At 46.4% G+C, this 23,539-nt stretch overlaps 1 protein-coding gene and 1 pseudogene across 1 annotated transcript; both read right to left on the reverse strand.

Moving 5' to 3' along the window:
• The window catches only part of LOC141273200 (uncharacterized), a 74,506-nt pseudogene extending 69,120 nt beyond the window's left edge, over positions 1-5,386 (reverse strand).
• A 346-nt stretch (positions 5,387-5,732) lies between these two features.
• LOC141273262 (gastrula zinc finger protein XlCGF66.1-like) lies at positions 5,733-23,037 on the reverse strand. Its single transcript, XM_073684900.1, has 4 exons — positions 22,962-23,037; positions 6,258-6,357; positions 5,957-6,136; positions 5,733-5,873 (listed from the first exon to the last, which is right to left on the reverse strand). Exons 2-4 carry the CDS (start codon positions 6,333-6,335, stop codon positions 5,733-5,735), a joined length of 399 nt encoding a protein of 132 aa, XP_073541001.1. The 5' UTR covers positions 6,336-6,357; positions 22,962-23,037.
• Positions 23,038-23,539: the final 502 nt, after the last annotated feature.

Genomic DNA, 23,539 nt, shown 5'->3' on the forward strand with positions numbered 1-23,539 from the left:
GCCCCTAAACAGCGCTCCCAAGCAGAAACTGTTGCAGTGGCCCAGACATACATGAAGACTTATTTTAAAACAGTCTTGTTTACTGATGATGCAGTGCAACCCAGGATGGTCCAGATGGATGGGGTAGTGGATGGTTGGTGGATGGCTAACAAGTCCCAACAAGGCTGCGACGTCAGCAATGAGGTGGTGGAGTCATGTTTTGGACTGGAATCATGGAAAGAGATCTGGTAGACCTCTTTAGGGTCCCTTAAAGTGTGAAGATGACCTCGTCAAAGAACAAAGAGTTTCTGACTGACCACTTTCTTCCATTGTAGAAAAAGAAGAACAGTGCCATCAATAAAAAAAAAACATCTTCACGTTAACAATGTCCCATCTCATGCTGCAAAGAAAACCTTGGAATCATTAGCTGCTATAGGCAAAAAAACTCATGGTGCGGCTACCATCCTCCCCTGACCTCAACTCTTCTGAGAATCTTTGAAGTATCCCGAAGTAAAAGATCTATGATGGTGGGAGGCTGTTCACATTAAAACAGCTGCTCCAGGAGGAGAGTCTGACATCCTGCAAAGAAATTCAAGCAGAAACTCTGCAAAAAAAACTCCCAAGTTCAATGGATGCAAAAATTGTGAAGGTTGAGGAAAAAACTTAGCACTCGTTTGATATGATAAACACAGATGCAATTTTGTTTTGTAGAGAAATCCAGACAAAAATTTGAGGTGTTTCGGTCAAAATTTGACCTTCATCAGTCAAGCAGGATAGAAGAAGAACTGCAAAATACAGTGCAGAGTGAGTCTATGCGGTATCCACCATTGATGATTTGAACATTACACTGACGCAACTGCATCCAACATCCAGGAAAATCAGAGAAAAATAGCATTTGCATCATAATTTGGAATGCGATGTATGTTTTAATAACAAATAATACAGATACAGAACGGCTCATCTATTAAAATGTATTTTCTACAAGAATAATTTTATATGCTGTCAGGTCCATCCAGGTCCAATACTATGCACCCCGAGCCACCAACCATTACATAGCTGCCATGATATATTTAGATTGGCCGATACAATGAGGTTTGTCAGAACCTCAAGGGAGGAATAGTGTTGGATTTTCTTTTTAGAGCAGGGGTGGGGAACCTTTTCTCCACCAGGGGCCATTTGGGGCCATTTGGATATTTATACCATCACTCGGGGACAGTACAAAATGATCAACTTGAAATTTACCCTTCTATGTTTGGTGAAACATTTAATTAACTCACTCCTAATATAATGGCTGGATCGGCTTCTCTTTGGTACAACGATGTTAGGTGATATTGATAATGTTGCTACTCGCAACTGCTTGTCCAGATTTGTATCCGTCTGGAGCGCAGTCGACTCTTTATGATGAATTTTGAAAAGAACTTACAGCAGTAAGTTGTTCTGAACACAGATGTAGATCACACTGCAGGTCTCAACACAGGGGGAAATCACTGCTCACAGTACATGTATAGAACTCAAGCAGTGTGAGGTGAAGTCTGCAGGATATACAGTACAGACCAAAAGTTTGGACACACCTTCTCATTTAAAGATTTTTCTGTATTTTCATGACTATGAAAATTGTACATTCACACTGAAGGCATCAAAACTATGAATTAACACATGTGGAATTATATACTTAACAAAAAAGTGTGAAACAACTGAAAATATGTCTTATATTCTAGGTTCTTCAAAGTAGCCACCTTTTGCTTTGATGACTGCTTTGCACACTCTTGGCATTCTCTTGATGAGCTTCAAGAGGCAGTCACCGGAAATGGTTTTCACTTCACAGTTACGCCCTGTCAGGTTTAATAAGTGGGGTTTCTTGCCTTATAAATGGGGTTGGGACCATCAGTTGTGTTGTGCAGAAGTCTGGTGGATACACAGCTGATAGTCCTACTGAATAGACTGTTAGAATTTGTATTATGGCAAGAAAAAAGCAGCTAAGTAAAGAAAAACGAGTGGCCATCATTACTTTAAGAAATAAAGGTCAGTTAGTGCGAAAAATTGGGAAAACTTTGAAAGTGTCCCCAAGTGCAGTTGCAAAAACCATCAAGCGCTACAAAGAAACTGGTTCACATGAGGACCGCCCCAGCAAAGGAAGACCAAGAGTCACCTCTACTTCTGAGGATAAGTTTATCCGAGTCACCAGCCTCAGAAATCGCAGGTTAACAGCAGCTCAGATTAGAGACCAGGTCAATGCCACACAGAGTTCTAGCAGCAGACACATCTCTACAACAACTGTTAAGAGGAGACTTTGTGCAGCAGGCCTTCATGGTAAAATAGCTGCTAGGAAACCACTGCTAAGGACAGGCAACAAGCAGAAGAGACTTGTTTGGGCTAAAGAACACAAGGAATGGACATTAGACCAGTGGAAATCTGTGCTTTGGTCTGATGAGTCCAAATTTGAGATCTTTGGTTCCAACCACCGTGTCTTTGTGCGACGCAGAAAAGGTGAACGGATGGACTCTACATGCCTGGTTCCCACAGTGAAGCATGGAGGAGGAGGTGTGATGGTGTGGGGGGGCTTTTCTGGTGACACTGTTGGGGATTTATTCAAAATTGAAGGCATACTGAACCAGCATGGCTACCACATCATCTTGCAGCGGCATGCTATTCCATCCGGTTTGCGTTTAGTTGGACCATCATTTATTTTTCAACAGGACAATTACCCCAAACACACCTCCAGGCTGTGTAAGGGCTATTTGACCAAGAAGGAGAGTGATAAGGTGCTACGCCAGATGACCTGGCCTCCACAGTCACCAGATCTGAACCCAATCGAGGTGGTTTGGGGTGAGCTGGACCGCAGAGTGAAGGCAAAAGGGCCATCAAGTGCTAAGCATCTCTGGGAACTCCTTCAAGATTGTTGGAAGACCATTTCCAGTGACTACCTCTTGAAGCTCATCAAGAGAATGCCAAGAGTGTGCAAAGCAGTCATCAAAGCAAAAGGTGGCTACTTTGAAGAACCTAGAATATAAGACATATTTTCAGTTGTTTCACACTTTTTTTGTTAAGTATATAATTCCACATGTGTTAATTCATAGTTTTGATGCCTTCAGTGTGAATGTACAATTTTCATAGTCATGAAAATACAGAAAAATCTTTAAATGAGAAGGTGTGTCCAAACTTTTGGTCTGTACTGTACATCACATAGGAGACACCGAGACTGCTCTATAAACATCAAACAGGAGACAATTGGGCTGCAGCACATACATGACATAGGAGACACTGTGGCTGGAGCATATACATCACAGGAGAAGCTGGGAGCATATACATCACAGGAGAAGCTGTGGGCATATACATAACAAGTGGGGCTGGAGCATATACATGACAGGAGGAGCTGGGGGGATATACATCACTGGAAAGTCTGGGGTTGCCACCAATGTTGTTGCGGTCGGGATTGGAGCCCACTAAGTGCGTCTTGATGCTGGCACACATCAGGACATAATCCGATAATTGCACGTGCAATGAAAAAGCAATTAAAGAGCCAGCGGCCGGTGTTTTGCTGGCCGCTGGCTCAAGCACTTCCATCTCTGGCCCAAGCACTGCAGGCCCTGGGAATCTGCCGAGGGGCCAGAGAAAAAGATGTTGTGGGCCATAAATGGCCTGTGGGCCAGAGGTTTCCCACCCCTGTTTTAGAGACAGGCATAATCAGAACAGCTAGTGGGCAGCACAATAAACTGTCACTGACTAAATCCATTAATCCTTTGAGGATGGAGCCGATATTTACTCTGCATTGGTTAAGGAGTTCTCTTCACCTCTGACTTCTGCATCAGGAGATCAGAGGTTCTGCTCGATAATGTCGATAGCAGCTGACAGGTGAACAATATGTGCACCAGACTCTTCAAGGAGCACCAATAACTTATTAACACATTTCCCTACATTGTCTAACCACCTAGATTCTGTGTTATAGATAACAGCATCCTAAGGGTTAAATGACTGAGATCAGACAGCTATTAGACTCTACCCAATTCACAGTCACCGTGTAAGGGAACGCGTCATCAAAAAATGACCAATGTTTACATCAGAGTTTTAGGCATTTTTTTGAGTTGTCTTCTTTTAATTCTTTATGATCTCATCTCTCAAAAAAATGAAATCTTGCAATTTTCACACTTGTCATTGGGCCTGCTCTTTACTCAAACTTCCCGTTTGTTCAGGAAATTGACATGTACATTAGCAGCATTTATATTGAAGCATCTAATGAGCGTGAGCAAAGATTATTGTGAAGTGTAATGCAGCGGCTTGCGGCATTACTGTAATGGTCCAGGGGGTGTGTTCTGCCTGACCATGTACCTCTCCCTCAGGTGACTGATCACATGACTGTGACATCATAAAGGTCCTGCGCGCACAGAAGGACTGATCACATGACTGTGACATCATCACAGGTCCTGTGTGCGCTGAAGGATATATAAATCCTGGTGGTTTTAAAACCGTGTGAGAGGCGTTAGGCCTGATCCCTGTGTGTGGGACACCGTTAGCCTGGAGAGGCTGGAAGAGAAAGTGTGGCCTGGTGAGGCCTAGAGAGAGAGAGACCTGGTCCCTGTGTGGGACTCCACTAGCCTGGAAGGCAGAGGCTGGATCCCCCTGTGTTTGAGATACCAGTAGCCTTTGAAGGTACGTGGCCTGGAGTCCCCATCTGGGAAGCCTTAAAGCCACAGCTGTGGCAGGACCGAGCTGCTGAAGCAGCTATGACCTGACAAAGGTAAAACCGCTGCTTGATGTGGACATTGATATTGTTACCTTGCTGAAGGCTGTATCTGGAGCCAAGTGGGCATATCTGTCACTGGAAAGGCTCTTGGATGTTATATGTGTAACATGTCGGTGAGCCACTGAGATGGACTAGGTTATGTGCAGTTTATGATGTGTAATAAACTGCTGGACTGTGAAATACCGGAAAACGTTGCATGTGTGCTTTAATTGATCCGGTGAAGCGAGTGCCCCCCAGCGTGATGAATAGCGCTACCTTACAGAAGGGACAGGGAGGAGGTGAGCAGTGACATCACTTATTGTGAATGGTGGATCCTGTGTTATCTACTGTATATAGAGGTGTTATCAGTCATTGTACAGGAGGAGGAGGAGGTGAGCTGTGACATCATTTATTGTGATGATAATAAGACTTATGAAAGAACAGAAGGTACGAGTCTATAGTAACCCCACTGGCCACTGAATAAATAGCTAGATTTCAATTACTCTTTTTAAATACAAAAATTGTGATATTAAAAAATATAGTGAAAGGAATGTGACTTCTCTTCTTATCCAGCGGTCACCACTCACCTGGGCGGTTATCTGTCTGAGTCTCCTCTTTACACCGCTGATCGCCCCTCACATTTCTCTCTGGAGCATTAATATTGTTCAGATCTTTATCCGGATCCAAAAGCTGCAAAACAAATATTGTAAAAGTCCCCGATGATTGGAGAAGTCCCCGGGAATAATGGTGAGAAGATCCGGCCATGTCTGTGGTCAGCTGTGATCCTGCCGTCTCCACCGCTCTCATTACACAAGTATAAAACATCTAATACTGGAGGAGAAGACAAGACTGAACACAAGGAGGTCACAGCCGTCTACACATCATAGGGGAGATCTCCATCTACCTGATGGTCCTGTGCAGGAGGAGGAGCGGGACATCTCTCTGGGGTTGTCCTCTTACTGGAGAGACCTGCAGGAGACACAGACAGGACTGCCATCATTATTACATACAGAGAATTATAGGCCGTGTGGATTTAGTCCTGTCTATTACCTGGTGATGTGCGGGGCCGGTGCTCCTCCATCATCACCTCCTTGTACCGATCCTTGTGTCCTTCTAGATACTCCCACTCCTCCATGGAGAAATAGACGGTGACGTCCTGACACCTTATAGGAACCTGACACACACAATGATACCGTCATCACCCAGAATCCTCCAGTGCTGTCCTGTATAATGTCCCAGCATTCCCAGCAGTGTCACCTCTCCAGTCAGCAGCTCAATCATCTTGTTGGTGAGTTCTAGGATCTTCTGGTCATTGATGTCCTCATGTATCCGGGGGTGAGGTGGAGGCCCCGGGATTGGGCTCAGGGTTCCTCCCCATCCTTCAGACACAGGGGCCTGACAGCGATCACTAGAGGTCTTCTTCACTACTGTGTAATCCTGAGTGTGGAGACATTAATAATATCACTACAGACATTCCCAGAGTCCATCACCTCTCCGGTCATATCACCTGTTATTCCCATAGATAATGATGTCATGTGATGACATCACAACCTCTCACCTCTCCAGTGAGATGTAAGATTATCTCCAGGGTGAGGTTTAGTATCCTCTCCGCCATCTTGGTCTTGTCCCAATCCATCCTTCATCCTATATCCAATAAACTTGAAACATGGATAATATATAATTATATGAGGTGTTGTAGACGTCTATTCCATCTTATAGACAATAAATTTCTGTTTCGGTATATACAGAACCTCAGAGATTCACAAGTTCCATTTCAGACTTGTTTGTTTCTCTGAGAAGATGAAGAATGTGGAAGGCTTTTTTTATTAGCCAAATCTTTTTATGATTTCTGCGAGCCTCTTCTCAAGTGCCTGTTTTAAGTGCACATCAAAAATGTAATCCTATGGTACACGAGGGGGTACCCAAAAAAAGAGACTTTTTTTTTTTTTTTTTCTTCTTCAAGATAACATCTTGAAAACATTAATACCCTTCAAAATAATGTCCATTAGATGATATGCATTTGTCCCAATGGTTTTGCCACTGTTCAAAACATTTTCTTATATTCTTCTGAACTAATGCTGTTCGGTGCCACCAGCTATTTTTTCTTAACCTCTTCTACGTCCTGAAAACGCTTTCCCTTAAGGTTTTTCTTAATTCTTGGGAATAAGAAGAAGTCGCAGGGAGCTAGGTCAGGCGAGTAAGGATATGACCCTGTTTTTTGTCAAAAGTCATCACAGGGGATGCTCATTGTGGTTTGTCCTGATGAAGAAGTATAATTACCTCAAAAAGCTTTGACAAATAAAAGCGCAGCCACACTGCATCTGGTCTCTTATCGTATATCGGATCCCCAGCAATGCGGGTTTACATCCACTTTTACTCCCAAGCTTGTACTCTATCTTTTAGTAGATCTGCAGTAGCCATTTTTATACAAGTCAACAAAGGGGTTGTGACTGTAAAACTGTAACCCCCCCCCCCCAGGTGAGCAAATACTGTTTTGCTTTTTCCCTTGTAATCCTTGTAATTGCGCTTATTGTCATTCCAGTTTTTATTTGTTCACCTGTCTCTGCTCCCTATCTAGTCTCACAACTCCATCTCTCCTAATTGACCACCATCTACTAACTTTCTCATCCTTGTCCTTTTCAATTGCCGTCCTTGTCCAGCAACTTTCTCCGCAGAAACATCAGACACCTAGACATTCATACACTCTCTTGACTTTATTCTACCGCTGTCCCCCATATCTTCACTCCGCGACACAGACAGTGCCACTGTTTTCTATAATGCCACACTGACATCAGCTATTGATTCAGTTGCCCCTCTCGTGCATGGCTGAGTGCAACAAACTAATAGAAAAGCAAGTGTCCAGGGCTGTGGAGCGACGCTGGAAGAATACTGTACACACTCTTAGGCTATGTGCCCACGTAGCAGATTTGATGCAGAGCGTTTTTGCCTCTCTCTGCCAGAAAAAAACGCATGCAGATTTACATGCGTTTTTTCTGCCAGAGAGAAGCGTTTTTTCAGCGTTTTCGCATGCGTTTTTTCAAGCAGCTTTCCAAGCGATTTTGAGCATCACTTGGAAAAGTGCTTGACAAGTTGGTCACACTATATACTGTAAATCCATGCAACCGGCATAGATTTATATAGTGTGACCAAGTAATAGTTAAAAAAAAGAATAAGAATGGTAAAAAATGAAAAAAAAAGATTATACTTACCTTCTGGTGTCATCTCTGCTGCGTCCGGTCTCTTGCAATGCTCACACTGTTGTGAAGGACCTGCGGTGACGTCATTGACTCATGTGATGGGTCACATGACTCAGTGATGTCATGGCAGGTCCTTCACAACAGCGCGAGCATTGCAAGAGACCGGACGGCGTGGAAAAAACACCGGGAGGACATCGGAAGGTGAGTATAAACTTTATTTTTTTTATTTATTTTTTTTTTTACAGATTCTATGGTACCCAGGTCTGGAAGAGAGTCTCCTCTCCTCCAGACTTGGGTACCATCCGCACATTAGAATGCGCCAATTACGCAAGTACAGATGCAGTCTTGCAGAATTGGCGCGTTCTAATGCAAGTCAATGGTGGCGATTACACTGCGTTTCGGCAAAATTAATGGACATGCTGCGTATTTTTGAGCGCAGCATAAACGCTGCGGAAAAATACGCAGCATGGACATTGAAAGTGCGGAATTGCATTGGAGACCATGGGGGAAGGTTTACCAAGCGTTTCCGAAGAGTTTACGCTGTGGAAATTCCGCAGCTTAAACGCTTGAAAAACGCATCGTGGGCACTCAGCCTCAAGAAGACTTAACCGCATTCAAAACAGTAACTTTCACATTCTAGTCGGTGCTCAACAGGACGACTTCACCTCCCTCTTATCTTCCTTATCTCACAACCACAAATAGTTATTCAACACTTTTAATGCCCTCTTCCGACCTCCACTGACTCCTCCATCCTCCCTCATCTCTGAAAAAAACTTTACCACACATTTAAAAAATAAGATCGACCAAACAAGACAAATCTTCACTGCCCAACCACAACCCTCTAGTTTAACAGACCACTGCCCTTCCCCCATGACCTTGCTCCCCACCATCATTAAAGGAGAGCTTACTCATTTACAGTACAGACCAAAAGTTTGGACACACCTTCTTATTTAAAGATTTTTCACTATTTTCATGACTTTGAAAATTGTACATTCACACTGAAGGCATCAAAACTATGAATTAACACATGTGGAATAAAAAAGTGTGAAACAACTGAAAATATGTCTTATATTTTAGGTTCTTCAAAGTAGCCTCCTTTTGCTTTGATGACTGCTTTGCACACTCTTGGCATTCTCTTGATGAGCTTCAAGAGGTAGTCACCGGAAATGGTTTTCACTTCACAGGTGTGCCCTGTCAGGTTTAATAAGTGGGATCTCTTGCCTTATAAATGGGGTTGGGACCATCAGTTGTGTTGTGCAGAAGTCCTACTGAATAGACTGTTAGAATTTGTATTATGGCAAGAAAAAAGCAGCTAAGTAAAGAAAAACGAGTGGCCATCATTACTTTAAGAAATGAAGGTCAGTCAGTCCGAAAAATTGGGCAAACTTTGAAAGTGTCCCCAAGTGCAGTTGCAAGAACCATCAAGTGCTACAAAGAAACTGGCTCACATGAGGACCGCCCCAAGAAAGGAAGACCAAGAGTCACCTCTGCTTCTGAGGATAAGTTTATCCGAGTCACCAGCCTCAGAAATCGCAGGTTAACAGCAGCTCAGATTAGAGACCAGGTCAATGCCACACATTTACATCAGTCTTTTGCTGCCATCCAAGACTTACTAGGACAATTACTCAGTGAAGGTGGGCAGCTCACCTCAACCACTGCTGCTGTCTGCAGCACTCGCCCAGATTGCTACCACCAGACCTCACACGCCAGTCTAGGGGACCTAATACTTTAGAGCCCCAGGAGGGTCTGTGGCGTCCCTGGAACTCTAGTGAAATGCTGACCATGATGAGTAGAATGTCAGACCCTGAAATGTTTCCCATGCCATTTACTAGAGAAGTAGAGAAAATTAGAAAGGCTTTTTCCTGTTGTTAGTGGGATTTAGAGGATCTGGTGTCAGCACAAGGGGATACCTTCTAACCCCTTGTGGCGAGGGCAATCTAGATTCGGGGAAGCAGTATGTGAGAAAACTCACACAGTGGGGCAGGCCAAATTAGCCTCCCAGTCAGCCACCCTTCATGATATTCAACAGGATGCTACAGTCAGTAGAAAAATATTATACCCGGTTCTAGCAAAGATTACAGGACTTAATAGAACACGTCCAAGGTCCACACCCGTTTTCTGTTCTGTGCCTTTGTTGAAGGTTTAAAGCCCGTGATTAGTGAGCCACTAATAGTGTCCTACCCGGAGTACTGGACAATGTCCCCAGCCGTGATACTCTAAGTAGCTAAAGGTGTGGAATCAACCAATGGACTGAAAAACCCGGTCCCAATCCCCTCTTATGTATGACCAGACCAAGCAAGGGAACGAATCCAGCCACCTTGTTCCCTCTGGAGGAGGAGGTTGTAGTGGTAACTTGAGTGACCTGCTAGTTGAGCCAGTAGAGGAACATGACTGTGTGCAACTAATGTCCCAGGAAACGGTGTGTTTCAATCATGTTACCGATGTCCCACTAGATAACCCAGACCATGAACTATTTGTGGATAGATCGCGGTATGGCGTGGATGGCCAGTTCTATACTGGATATGCTGTTTCCCTCCATGAAACCATAAAAGCAGAACCACTGCCGCCACACGTCTGCCCAGGAAGCTTAATGCTGTGCCCTAGAAGAAGCCTGCAGACATGCCAAAAAACAAACGGCCATCATTTATACAAACAGCCACTATGTTTTTGGCATAGATCACAACTATGGACCTAGCTCGATCTTTCCTCACAGTAGCAAGCAAGTGTATCAAGAATTATGAATCCGTCCAACGCCTGATGGAGGCCTTAATATTACCCGAGAAAGTTGTCATAGTAACAGTTTTTAAGGTTGAATGAAGACTAAGTCCATCTAGTTCAACCCATAGCCTAACATGTGGATCCAGAGGAAGGCAAAAAAAAATATGTGGCAAACACTAAGCTCCACATTGGGGAAAAAAATTCCTTCCCGACTCCATACGACAATCAGACTAGTTCCCTGGATCAACGCCCTATCAAGGAATCTAGTATATATAACCTGTAATATTATACTTTTCAAGAAAGGCATCCATGCCCTTCTTAAATTTTAGTAGTGAATCACTCATTACAACATCATGCGGCAGAGAGCTCCATAGTCTCACTGCTCTTACAGTAAAGAATCCCCGTCTGTGATTATGATTAAACCTTCTTTCCTCCAGACGTAGAAGATGCCCCCTTGTCCCCGTCTCTGGCCTCAGAGTAAAAAGATCAGTAGAAAGGTCTTTGTACTGTCCCCTCATATACTTGTACATAGTAATAAGATCACCCCTAATCCTTCTTTTTTCCACAGTAAATAACCCCAAGTGTAATAACCTGTCTTGGTATTGCAGACCCCCCAGTCCTCTAATAACCTGTCTTGGTATTGCAGACCCCCCAGTCCTCTAATAACCTGTCTTGGTATTGCAGACCCCCCAGTCCTCTAATAACCTTGGTCGCTCTTCTCTGCACCCGCTCTAGTTCAGCTATGTCTTTCTTATACACCGGAGACCAAAACTGTACACAGTATTCTAAATAGTCTTCCTTCAACCTTAAAAACTATGTTACTAAGTGAAAGTCAAAGGCCATGCAAACGACGACTCAACCACAGCTAAAGGCAACCACCTGGCCGACCAGGCTGTAAAATGCGCAGCTTACCAACCAAGAGACAACCCTGCCAGGGTGGCAGCTGCACAGGTGGCCTCCACGGCAGACCCACCTGTGACCTATGACCTTCTTCAGAAGCTGCAACAACAGGCTGGTGTTGAAGAATTCACCATATGGCAAGAGAAGGGAGCTGTGCAGTTACCAGAAAGACTGTGGCATGTGGGGGACAATGTGTGCCTTCCACGGGTTCTGTATACCATGATGGCTCAAGCCACCCACAGTAATACCCACCAATCGAAGACTGCCATGACAGACCTCTTAGCCACCATTGGTATGCTCCTGAGTTCAGTGTAACTGCAGCCAAACACGTTCAAGCCTGTCTGACTTGTGCACTAAACAACGTGGGATGTACCACCAAGACACCTATGAGACACACACCGAGGTCCCTGAATCCGCTCCAACGTCTTCAGATAGACTACATTCAACTTCCCAAAATGTAAACCTAAGAGTATGTACTTGTGTGTGTCGATCTCTTCTCAGGATGGCCAGAAGCGTACCCCATGTGTAAAGCCACCGCCAAGGCTACAGCGAAGAAACTAATTTCAGAAATTGTCTGCAAATACTGGGTGCCTGAGACCATAGAGAGTGACAGAGGCACCCACTTTACCGGAGAAGTTATGCAGGAAATAATGTCCAGTCTGGGAGTGGAACAGGCCTTTCATACTCTGTGTCTACAAGTATCGGTAAAGTAGAGAGATTGAATGGGACCCTGAAACACTAAAAAATCATCCCTGAAGTGGGTAAACCATGGACAGAATTCTTGCCCCTAGCACTCTTCTCAATTAGGCATACTCCCAAGAAAAAGACAATGCCTCAGCTCATAGGGGTGTTATTTGGTGGTGGTCAAAAGACACGTCAGAAGAGCCCTTGAGCCTCGATTTGATGGGCCCTTCCAAGTTTTGCTGACAACTGAGACGGCTGTAAAGCCTGAGGGAAAGCCCAACTGGATCCACGCCTCAAACTGCAAGAAGACAAATGAGCTCAAGAAAGCCACTGAATGATGTGGACGCACACCCTGTGCCTTATTCTTTTTTCCTTGATGAATTCGGCTCATCAAGGGCTATGTCCCAAAAGAGAAAGAATGGTGAAATAGTTTCCACTTTCTGGTTTAATACCTCAGACCCGAGAGTCAGTTATAAATTTGACCTGTTTAACATGGTCTCCTGCCCTAGAGTGGAGTGGCAGCATGGGGACACCTATAGACAATTCGATCCTCACGTGTACATTGATGCTATTGGAGTACCAAGAGGAGTATCAGACGAGCTCAAAGCCAGAGATCAATTTGAATCACTATTCCCCATCATTACAGTGAATAAAACTGTGGACTGGATAAATTATATCTACTATAACCAACATTGCTTGAGAAAGGTCCACAATATTGGACCGAAACGTCGCCACAGCCACATGGGCTATTAAATAAGATATTTTTCATCTTCTATTTGTGTGCTGCCTCCAATTTTTGTGGATACTATAACCAACAGAGATTTTTTAATTTTAGTAGGGATGCATTCTGGGGAATAGCTGTTCTGACTTGTGTGTGTATGTGTGTCCATCTGATGGTGTGACAGGCAGACCGATCCGGAGAATCCGGCGAAGCAGCGTAGGAAGGCCGACTGCTTCTATTAGGGAAGCAGAATGTATTTGGGGGAGTCTTTAGACGAGCACGTCAGCTGGAACAGCCACCCACTGCCACAAGAGAAGGGAATTGTGAGAGCAAGATTTATTTACAGTATCTATCCTGACTACTCCATTTTGGTTATTATACGTGCATCTCCTTGCTTTCCAAAATGGAGTCTGTGTATGTTTTGATACAAAGAGTCTCAGGAATTTCTTTGTCTAACGGAACTTAGAGATAACGTAGGAAAGTGAAAGAAAGAAGCGAGAGCCACACCTAGGGCGTAGATGATATTAATTTTAGCCAATTAGATGTATATATGCTTAGAATGTAGAGATACATTGTAGCAATATAATTGGCTCAGCTTTTGTCCTTTGAAAACCTATATAAACCCTGACCAATCATGTATTAAATAGTGATGAGAAGGCATGCTTGCTACTGCTTGGTGCTCGCCGGGTATTTCCGAGGTTGCTCGGCGGGAGCTCGGGTCCCCTCCCTGCATGTTTGGCGCTCTTTAGAGCGCCAAAAATATGCAGGGATTGTCTGCCACAGTCACTCCGGAATCAGACAGTGTAGGGAGAGGTGCTGCTGAGCTAGGGAGAGCTTTGCTTGTTTCTAGTTAGCGTAGATATACCAAACTATATTAGAGACACATATCCATCTCAACTAACAGTCCTTTTGAGGACTAATCCAGCTGCAGAGATGTCCGTGCTAGGCCGGCAGGCAGGGTAGATAGCAGACTGCAGTGCACATAGTAAGAGGGTCCATTCCAATTCTGTCTGCTGGTGCTTTTACAGATATTTCTAGAAATAGGCCCAGGTATCAGGGGCCAGGAATAATTTTTTTTTTATCTTAATCCAGATTATTTGCTTAAAAAGCAATCCAGAGAACACAGTTTATCTGCACCATTTGCTCGTTGGCACTGCAGAATACAGTCAGGTCCTTTCCATATTACAGCGCTAAAAATCCAGCTATTTAAAACTGTTGCTTGTCCATCACACGGATCACATAGAATTGGCTGTAAATATTGCCATTTCTGGCCTCCATTGACATTTTGTTGCAGTGTGTCAGTGAATTTATTGATACGAGGTAGGCGCTGTTAAAAATAGTTACCTACAGGCCAGGTATTTAAAACTGTGGTTTGTCTGTTACACAGATCACATATAAATTCACTCCTAATTCAGCCATTTGTAGTGAGCATGGAAGATACTGTCCTCCATTTAAAATGGGCAAGGCACGTAGCAAGGGACGGAGAACTGGACGTGATGGTGAACGCAGAGGCCGAGGCCGTGGGCAAGCTGAAATTGTGCCACAACAAACACCCACATCTTCTCGCTCAACCTTCCTGTCCCAATTAATAGGGCACCACAGAACACCACTATTGAACCCAGAGCAGTGTCAAAAGGTTGTTTGTTGGATAGCAGATAATGCTTCCAGTCACTTAGCCACCACCACCAACACCCTGTCTTCCACACGGTCAAGTCTCAGTAGCTGTGAATCTGGACTGCATATTCCTCACCCTGATCCTCCTTCCTCCCACCATGCCGAGTACCCAGAGACAACTGATCCCACACTTGGACACTCCGAAGAGCTGTTCACTTTTCCATTTATAGATTCGGGCCTCTCGCCCGGTCCACTTGAAGCGGGGCAAGAGGAGATCGCATGTAGGGATTATTATTATTATTATTATTTATTATTATAGCGCCATTTATTCCATGGCGCTTTACATGTGATAGGGATATACATAACAAAAGCATTTACATAATCTTAACAAAACGAGTCAGCGACTGGTACAGGAGGAGCGAGGATGCCCAAATATTTAAGCAGCCACGGTCATACAAAGGCGACGGTGGGAAAGTGTCACAAGAGGTGGACGATGATGAGATACAATTGCCAGAAAGTCAGGGGGAGAACCAGGGTGCGGAAGTGGAAGACGAGGTGGTGGATGATATAGTAAATGACCCAACCTGGCAGGCGGACATGCAGAGGACAGCAGCACACAGGGGGAGGGAGGCAGAGCACCCCAATAGGCAGGAAGAAGCAGTGTGGTGGCCGCAGACAGAAGGCGGGCAACCGTTCCCCGTAACACCAACATGACGTAAGTTGCCAGTACAACTGTTAGGTCTTCCCGAGTCTGGTTGTTTTTTAAAGACTCTGCCAATAACCCCAAAAAGGCCATTTACACCACCTGCCAGGCCAGCATCAGCAGGGGTAGCAAAACTACCAGCCTGACCACCACCAGCATGATCAGGCACTTGGCAGCAAAGCACCCCGACTTTGTGGGCCGAACCCCAGGGTCCAGGAACAGTGTCTGCAGGTGAAACCACTGCTTCTTCCGCTGTTGTGCGTGCAAGCCAATCCCCTGTCCATAGTGCATGCGAAGATGCCTCCTGCCCTGCACCTGTCGTTGCACACTCTCAACTAGCACCATCAGCAAACACGTCCTTGCCCCAGCGCAGCGTTCAGTTGACCATACCCCAGTCCTTGGAACGCAAGCGCAAATGCGCAGCCAATGTCCCACAGGTCACACTACTAAATTCCTACATTTCGCGACTGCTTGCGCTCGAAATGTTGCCTTTTAGGCTCGTGGAGATGGAAGCTTTCTGCAACCTGATGGCGGCCTTCCCTCGGTACTCGGTCCCCAGCCGCCAATATTTCTCTCGGTGTGCAGTCCCCGCATTACACAAGCACGTGTCCCACAACATTAGCCGTGCCCTCAACAATGGAGTTACAGGGAAAGTCCACCTAACCACGGATACGTGGACAAGTGCTTGTGGGCAGGGGCGGTACATCTAGCTGATGGCACACTGGGTTAACATAGTGGAAGCCGGGACCCAGTCGGACCTTGGGATGGAACACATCCTCCTGACACCGAGGTTTGCGGGCCCTAGGTCAATCAGGTTTGCCCCCACAATCTACAGCTCCTGCACCTCAGCCTCCTCCTCCTCTTCAGCCTCCATCTCCAAAATGACCATATCAGTCACAAGCTGGAAGCACTGCAGCACTGCCTCGGCCAAGCAGCAACAGGCTGTGCTGAAGCAAATATGCTTAGGTGACAAACTGCACAATGCTGAAGAGTTGTGGACAGCTCTGAAAGAGCAGGCAGATCTGTGGCTGACACCGCTGTACTTACAGCCAGGCATGGTCGTGTGTGACAATGGCCGGAACCTGGTGGCGGCTCTGTGGAGAGGCGAGCTCACACATGTACCATGCCTGGCCCATGTGCTTAACCTTGTGGTTCAGGGGTTTCTCAAAACCTACCTGGAGCTGCTTGTTAAAGTATGCCACCTGTGTGCCCATTTTAGAAAGACAGCTACAGCTTCCGCCTCCCTTGCAGTGCTTCAGCAGCGTTTGCAGCTTCCGGCTCACCGACTAGTGTGTGATGTCCCCACGCATTGGAACTCTACACTGCAGATGTTGGGAAGGATTTGTGAGCAGAAGAGGGCAGTTGTTGACTACCAGCTCAACAAGGCCGTCGGTATTGAGTTCAGACTCCACACATGAGACCTCAGGAGTGGACATTGATGTCAGACATATGTACCATCCTCCAAAACTTTGAGGACTCCACCAAGATGGTGAGCGGCGATGACGCCATAATTAGCGTCACCATCCCGCTTCTCTGTCTTGTCTTCTGAAACGCTCTCTGCTCACAATCAAAGAGGATGCATTGCAGGCGGAGCATGATGAGATGAAGCAAGGAACCATACAGGGTGAATACACACAGCCCAGCCTCATCTCATCCCAACATGGATTGGGTGACAATGAGGAAGAGGAGGAGGAGGAAGAACAGGAGCTAGTTTCATGCACTATAGACAGTACTACCTGCACAACTGTCATACCATCTGTTCAGTGTGGATGGCCTGAGGACAGGGAGGAGGAGGAGGAGGAGGAAGAGAGCATGGTCAGTCGTCCTCTTGGTGAGGACACGTAAGTCTTACCTGTTAGTAGTCTGGCATGCATGGCTGAGTTTATGTTATGCTGCCTTTCCCGTGACCCTCGGGTGACAGTCATTACTGGTTGGTGACACTTCCTAGACCCACGCTACAAGGAGAACTTTATATCTCTTATTCCTGAGGCGGACAGGTCTACAAAAATGGGGCAGTATCAGAAGGCCCTTGTTGCGGAACTATTAAAAAAATTCACATCTGAAAACGCTGGCGGCAGAGGGCACAGTTTGTTGGACAACCAAGGAGTACAGGCGAGAGAGACAACTCCAATCCAGCAGAGGCAGGGGAACACTGTCAAAGTTCTGGGAGAGTTTTCTCAGCCCCTCCCATCGCACAGGCCCTGAGGCGCAGGGTACTCTCACAAGGAGTGCAAAATTTGGGAAGATGCTGAGGGAGTACCTTGCCAACTGTACCAACATCCTCCGTGATTCCGCTGTGTCTTATAATTATTGGGTATCCAAGCTGGATAAGTGGAATGAACTCGCTCTCTACACCTTGGAGGTCCTGGCCTGCCCTGCCGCTAGCGTTTTATCATAGTGGGTTTTTAGCGCCGCTAATGTAATTATAACTGATAAGCGCATCCGCCTGTCAACTGAAAATGCTGACAGGCTGACTCTTATAAAAATGAACAAGGGCTGGATTGGGCCAGACTTCTCAACAACACCAAATGATAGCAGTGTAACAAACTCAAATCCAATGTCTTTTTTTGGGAGGCATATTCCCATGCACATTTTCACACCCACACATGGGTATACGCTTCCTGATTTTGGCCATTTGCTCTTGTCCTCCTCCTTCTACACCATCATATCACCAGGGTGACCGTGGTAAGTGAAGCAGCACCCGCATAATTTTTTTTAAAGGACGTTTATGATGCCCGTAAAAAACAAAAATGTATACAGTATGTTCATGTATACCCCCCAGGGGTAAATGTTTGTCAGTCCATACACTTAGTGCATGGGTATTACAAGTATAGGAGACCAGCTCCTTTCTAATGGGAACATTTTTTTATGAGGCCCTGCTCCACGTCTTTTCCAAGGGGCATTGGAGTGCCTCCCTATTTTTAGCAGCCCTTGCATTCACTGCACAGGCCAACACTATGGGAGACCCACTTCCTAATAATGGGAACATTGTTTTCAGGAGGCCCTCCTCCAAGTCTCTTCAAAGGGGCATTGGGATGCGTCCAAATTTTGGCCAGCCCTGCCACTCACTGCATACGCAATAACAGTATAGGAGACCCACTCTTTAGTAATGGGAACAAAGCATAGCCGACTGATGGCTCTCTAACAATAGTGAGGGCCGACTGCTGGCCCTTTAAGAATAGTAAAGGCCGCCTGATGGCCGTTTAAAAATAGGCTTTGTGATTTTCAGAGTCCCTCCTTCATAAATGAAACAGGATGTGTCGGATCACGTCTCACACACCACATGGCCAGATAAGGTTGTAAAATGTTAAAATGACATTTCCTGGTGAATGCATGTGTCACGGTTGAAAGCAATGTAAAAGTGCAAAAATGCATCAAAAACGCTACGTGTGAACATAGCCCAAGGTGTGGAGGAGTATTTTTGTTTTTGGTTATTTATTTTGCCTTATATACAAGTCATTACCCTGGAAAGGATGTTCCTTAACATATTTCCCAGGAAAATCCATTTTGGTTTAGTTTTTGTATGTTTTATTGTGAGTCCGTAAAAGTGGCGTAATACTCTGACAACGTTGTTAACAGCAGTGACCTGGGAGTCAGAAATGCTTCCAGGGGTCTTCCCCATGCTGTCCCCATGTCATTTGAGCACTGTTCCCATCGATTTGTGCAATTTTTAGGCCCTCTGCAGACCGCCGGGGGGAGCCGCCTGAAAAATGCTCGAGTTTCCCCTAGACTAACATTTGGCTCGTTGCTTGGATCGAGCACCCTTGTATTCCAATTTGCTTGACCTGAGCATCGAGCACCCGAGCATTTTAGTGCTCGCTCATCACTGGTAATAAACAGAGTTCTGTTCTGATACTAACCATGTCAGCGTGGTTCTCTCTCCTGTAAGTATTTTACAATTTAATTTGGAACAGGCACATCGTCTCAGAACATCCTACATTGTGTGGCGATGACCTCACCGAGTCCCTGCCATGCTTCACTGTAGATATCACTTAGATCCCGCCGTGCTTCACTGTAGACATCACCGAGCCGAGCCCCCGCCCTGCTTCACTGTAGACATCACCGAGCCCCCGCCGTGCTTCACTGTAGACATCACCGAGCCGAGCCCCCGCCCTGCTTCACTGTAGACATCACCGAGCCCCCGCCCTGCTTCACGGTAGACATCACCGAGCCCCCGCCCTGCTTCACGGTAGACATCACCGAGCCCCCGCCCTGCTTCACGGTAGACATCACCGAGCCCCCGTCCTGCTTCACTGTAGACATCACCGAGCCCCCGTCCTGCTTCACTGTAGACATCACCGAGCCCCTGCCTTCCTTCACTGTAGACATCACCGAGCCCCTGCCTTCCTTCACTGTAGACATCACCGAGCCCCTGCCTTCCTTCACTGTAGACATCACCGAGCCCCTGCCTTGCTTCACTGTAGACATCACCGAGCCCCCACCAAGACTTTTGTCTCTTATTTATTTTGAACAATTTGGAGCTGACAATCCCAAGGATGGGTCATCAGTATTATCCGCCTAGACAACCCCACTTTATTCTCTACTACAAACCCCACAACATCTTTTGATCTGAGCAGATGGAGTCATAAATCCAGGTGTTAATATGACTCCCTACATGGATGCAGTTCATACCTCTACCAGACTCCTGATCACTCCACCACCTCTCCATTTGTAACAGAAACCTTAGCTCGATTTCCTGGGCTCGTCTTCAGGAGGACTTGCCCCATCCACCCCGGGCACAAATGTCCTGGTGTCATATGTCTTACATGTTCTGCCCTTGTCATTCATTTGCAAACTGCCTGAAGAAGCCGCTGTGATTAAAATGCTGTAAACATAATTCTTCTGGTACCAATAAAGGGATCACTATTAGAAGAGTCCTGTCATGTTTGGGCATAAAAGTATTTTCATCAATATTTCTGGCTAACGCAGAACAACAATATTCCCACTCAGCTGTCTCTAAGCTTCTATCTATCACTTCCTCCTTCGGCCTTGATCAATGGTCGTCCACAGCCACTCGCAAAGATGGCCACACACTGGACCTCATCTTCACCAGCCTCTGTTCCCTATCTAACCTCTCTAACTCACCTCTCCCTTTCTGACCACAACCTCCTTACATTCTCTCCCCTTTCCTCTCCAGGTGGACAATCTCCACTCCACAAACTTTCACATCCTCGCAGAAATCTTAAACATCTTGATCTACCCTCACAATCCCTTCTCCCTCTTGCAAACATTAGTACCGTACATGCTACTGCATGTAACTCCACAACAACTGCAGCTCTTGAGTCGGTCACCACCCTCACACATACCAAAGCTCACACAATCAACAAGCAACCCTGGCACACCAGCCTGACTAAACAACTGAGGTGGGCTTCCAGAGTTACTGAGCGGAGATGGAAAAGATCCTATTCCAAAGAGCACTTCATCACATTCAAATTACTGTCAAGTCCACACTCATTGCAGCAAAACAAACCTACTTTTCATCGCTCATATCCTCCCTGTCTCACAACCCTAAACAACTATTCAACACTTTAAATTCTCTGCTCCGTCCCCCAGCTCCTCCTTTCTCTCCTCTCTTCTCAGCTGACGCCTCATTCTTCAAGCAGAAGATTGATAACAAAGCTTTTTCTCAAAGTCTCAACAGCCCCTTCTTAGAAATACTCAGCTCTTCTCCTCTAAAACCAGCTTTTCCGCCATAAAAAGATTAACTTTCCTCTTTGCCTCCAGATCAAAACTCACCACCTGTACACTTGACCCCATCCCGTCCCACCTCATCCCAAACCTCACCACAGTCTTCATCCCAACCCTAACCCGTCTCTTCAACCTATCACTAACAACTGGTGTCTTTCCCTCATGTTCAAACATGCCTCGATCACACCCACCCTCTAAAAGTCCTCCATGGTCCCATCCTCTCTGTCTAGCTATTGGCCCATATCACTTCTCCCCTATACCTCAAAACTACTGGAACAACACGCCCATCTTGAACTGTCCTCCCACCTCTCCTCCTGCTCCCTCTTTGACCGCTTACAATCTTACATCATCACTCCAGAGAAACTGCCCAATGACCTACAAACCGCCAAATCCAAGCGACACTACTCTGTCCTCCTCCTCCTGGACCTGTCATCTGCCTTCGACACAGTGGACCATTCCCTCTTACTACAGATTCTCTCATCTCTTGGCATCACCGACTTGGCCCTATCTTGGATCTCCTCATACCTAACAGACCGGACATTCAGTGTCTCTCACTCACACACCTCCTCCTCATCTCGCCCCCGATCTATTGGTGCCCCCCAAGGTTCAGTTCTAGGACCCCTGAGCTTGTCCATCTACACCTTTGGCCAGCTCATAGTCTCACGGCTTTCAGTATCATCTCTATGCTGATGACACACAGATCTAACGCTCTGGACCAGTTATCATCTCCCTACTGACCAGAATCTCACAATGTCTGTCCGCTATTTCGTCGTTCTTCTTGGACAGATTTCTAAAACTTAACATGGACAAAACAGAATGTATCATCTTCCCCCCCACCTGACCTATCCATAAAAACGTCAATGGCTGCCCACTCTCCCCAGTACCACAAGCTCGCTGCCTCAGGGTGACCTTGGATTCTAATCTTTCCTTCAAACCACATATCCAAGCCCTTTCCACTTCCTGCAACTCAAAAATATCTCCCTGATCCGCACATTCCTCAATCAAGAATCTGCAAAAACACTAGTGCATGCCCTCATCATCTCCCGCCTAAACTACTGTAACCTCCTGCTCTGTGACTTCCCCTCTAACACTCTCGCACGCCTCCAATGTATCCTAAACTCTGCTGCCAGACTAATCCACCTGTCCCCCCGCTATTCACCGGCCTCTAACTACTGTTAATCCCTTCACTGGCTCCTCATTGCCCAGAGACTCCAGTTCAAGACCCTAACCTTGGCATACAAAGCCATTCACAACCTGTCTCCTCCAAATATCTGTGACCTAGGCTCCCGGCACTTACCTGCACGCAGCCTCCGATTCTCACAAGATCTCCTTCTCTACTCCCCTCTTATCTCCTCTTTCCACAATCGCATACAAGATTTCTCCCGTGCATCCCCCCTACTCTGGAACTCTCTACCCCAACATATCAGACTGTCGCCTACCATGGAAACCTTAAAAAGGAACCTGAAGACCCACCTCTTCCGACAAGCCTACAACCTGCAGTGACCACTGCTGCACGACCAGCTCTACCCTCACCTACTGTATCCTCACCCATCCCTTGTAGACTGTGAGCCCTCGCGGGCAGGGTCCTCGCTCCACCATACCGCTGCACGACCAGCTCTACCCTCACCTACTGTATCCTCACCCGTCCCTTGTAGACTGTGAGCCCTCGCAGGCAGGGTCCTCGCTCCACCATACCGCTGCACGACCAGCTCTACCCTCACCTACTGTATCCTCACCCATCCCTTGTAGACTGTGAGCCCTCGCGGGCAGGGTCCTCGCTCCTCCTGTAACGGTCGCCATCACATTGTGTTCAAGATTATTGTAATTGTTTTTTATTAGGTATATCCCTATCACATGTAAATGGAATAAATGGCGCTAGAATAATATAAATGTTATTGTACATCATAGAAACTGTAACATGCAAGAAAACATTACTGTAAAAAGCAACAAGAAGATAAATGGAGAGAAAGAAAAGAGGAGGAAAAGCATCAGAAACAAAGTCATAATATGAGGAGAACACAAAACAACACAACACACCTCCACCTGCAGAGCCGACACCGCCGTGTGCTGCCAGGACCTGTGTGACGTCACCGTCATGAGATCAGTCACATGATCAGGGGCGGAGCTCCAGGGTTCTCTGCTCAGTGTCTGCAGGACTCTGCTGTGCTGGATGATGTATAGTATTATAGAGGAGGACGGAGCAGAGCCGAGTGTGTAATGTGCGGAGCGGAGCCGAGTGTGTAATGTGCGGAGCGGAGCCGAGTGTGTAATGTGCGGAGCGGAGCCGAGTGTGTAATGTGCGGAGCGGAGCCGAGCGTGTAATGTGCGGAGCAGAGCCGAGCGTGTAATGTGCGGAGCCGAGCCGAGCGTGTAATGTGCGGAGCCGAGTGTGTAATGTGCGGAGCGGAGCCGAGTGTGTAATGTGCGGAGCGGAGCCGAGTGTGTAATGTGCGGAGCGGAGCCGAGTGCGTAATGTGCGGAGCGGAGCCGAGTGTGTAATGTGCGGAGCCGAGTGTGTAATGTGCGGAGCGGAGCCGAGTGTGTAATGTGCGGAGCGGAGCCGAGTGTGTAATGTGCGGAGCGGAGCCGAGTGTGTAATGTGCGGAGCCGAGTGT

Source organism: Phyllobates terribilis, unplaced genomic scaffold, assembly GCF_046119375.1.
Source record: "Phyllobates terribilis strain yellow unplaced genomic scaffold, ASM4611937v1 Scaffold_1__5_contigs__length_1240528914, whole genome shotgun sequence".
Taxonomy (NCBI): domain Eukaryota; kingdom Metazoa; phylum Chordata; class Amphibia; order Anura; family Dendrobatidae; genus Phyllobates; species Phyllobates terribilis.

Excerpts from the sequence above, each read along its gene's own strand:
- LOC141273262 (XM_073684900.1), bottom strand. The coding sequence starts at position 6,335 with ATGGATTGGGACAAGACCAAGATGGCGGAGAGGATACTAAACCTCACC. Across the intron at positions 6,137-6,257 it reads TCTTACATCTCACTGGAGAG|GATTACACAGTAGTGAAGAA; the intron begins GTGAGAGGTTGT and ends CTCCACACTCAG. Across the intron at positions 5,874-5,956 it reads TTGAGCTGCTGACTGGAGAG|GTTCCTATAAGGTGTCAGGA; the intron begins GTGACACTGCTG and ends TGTGTGTGTCAG.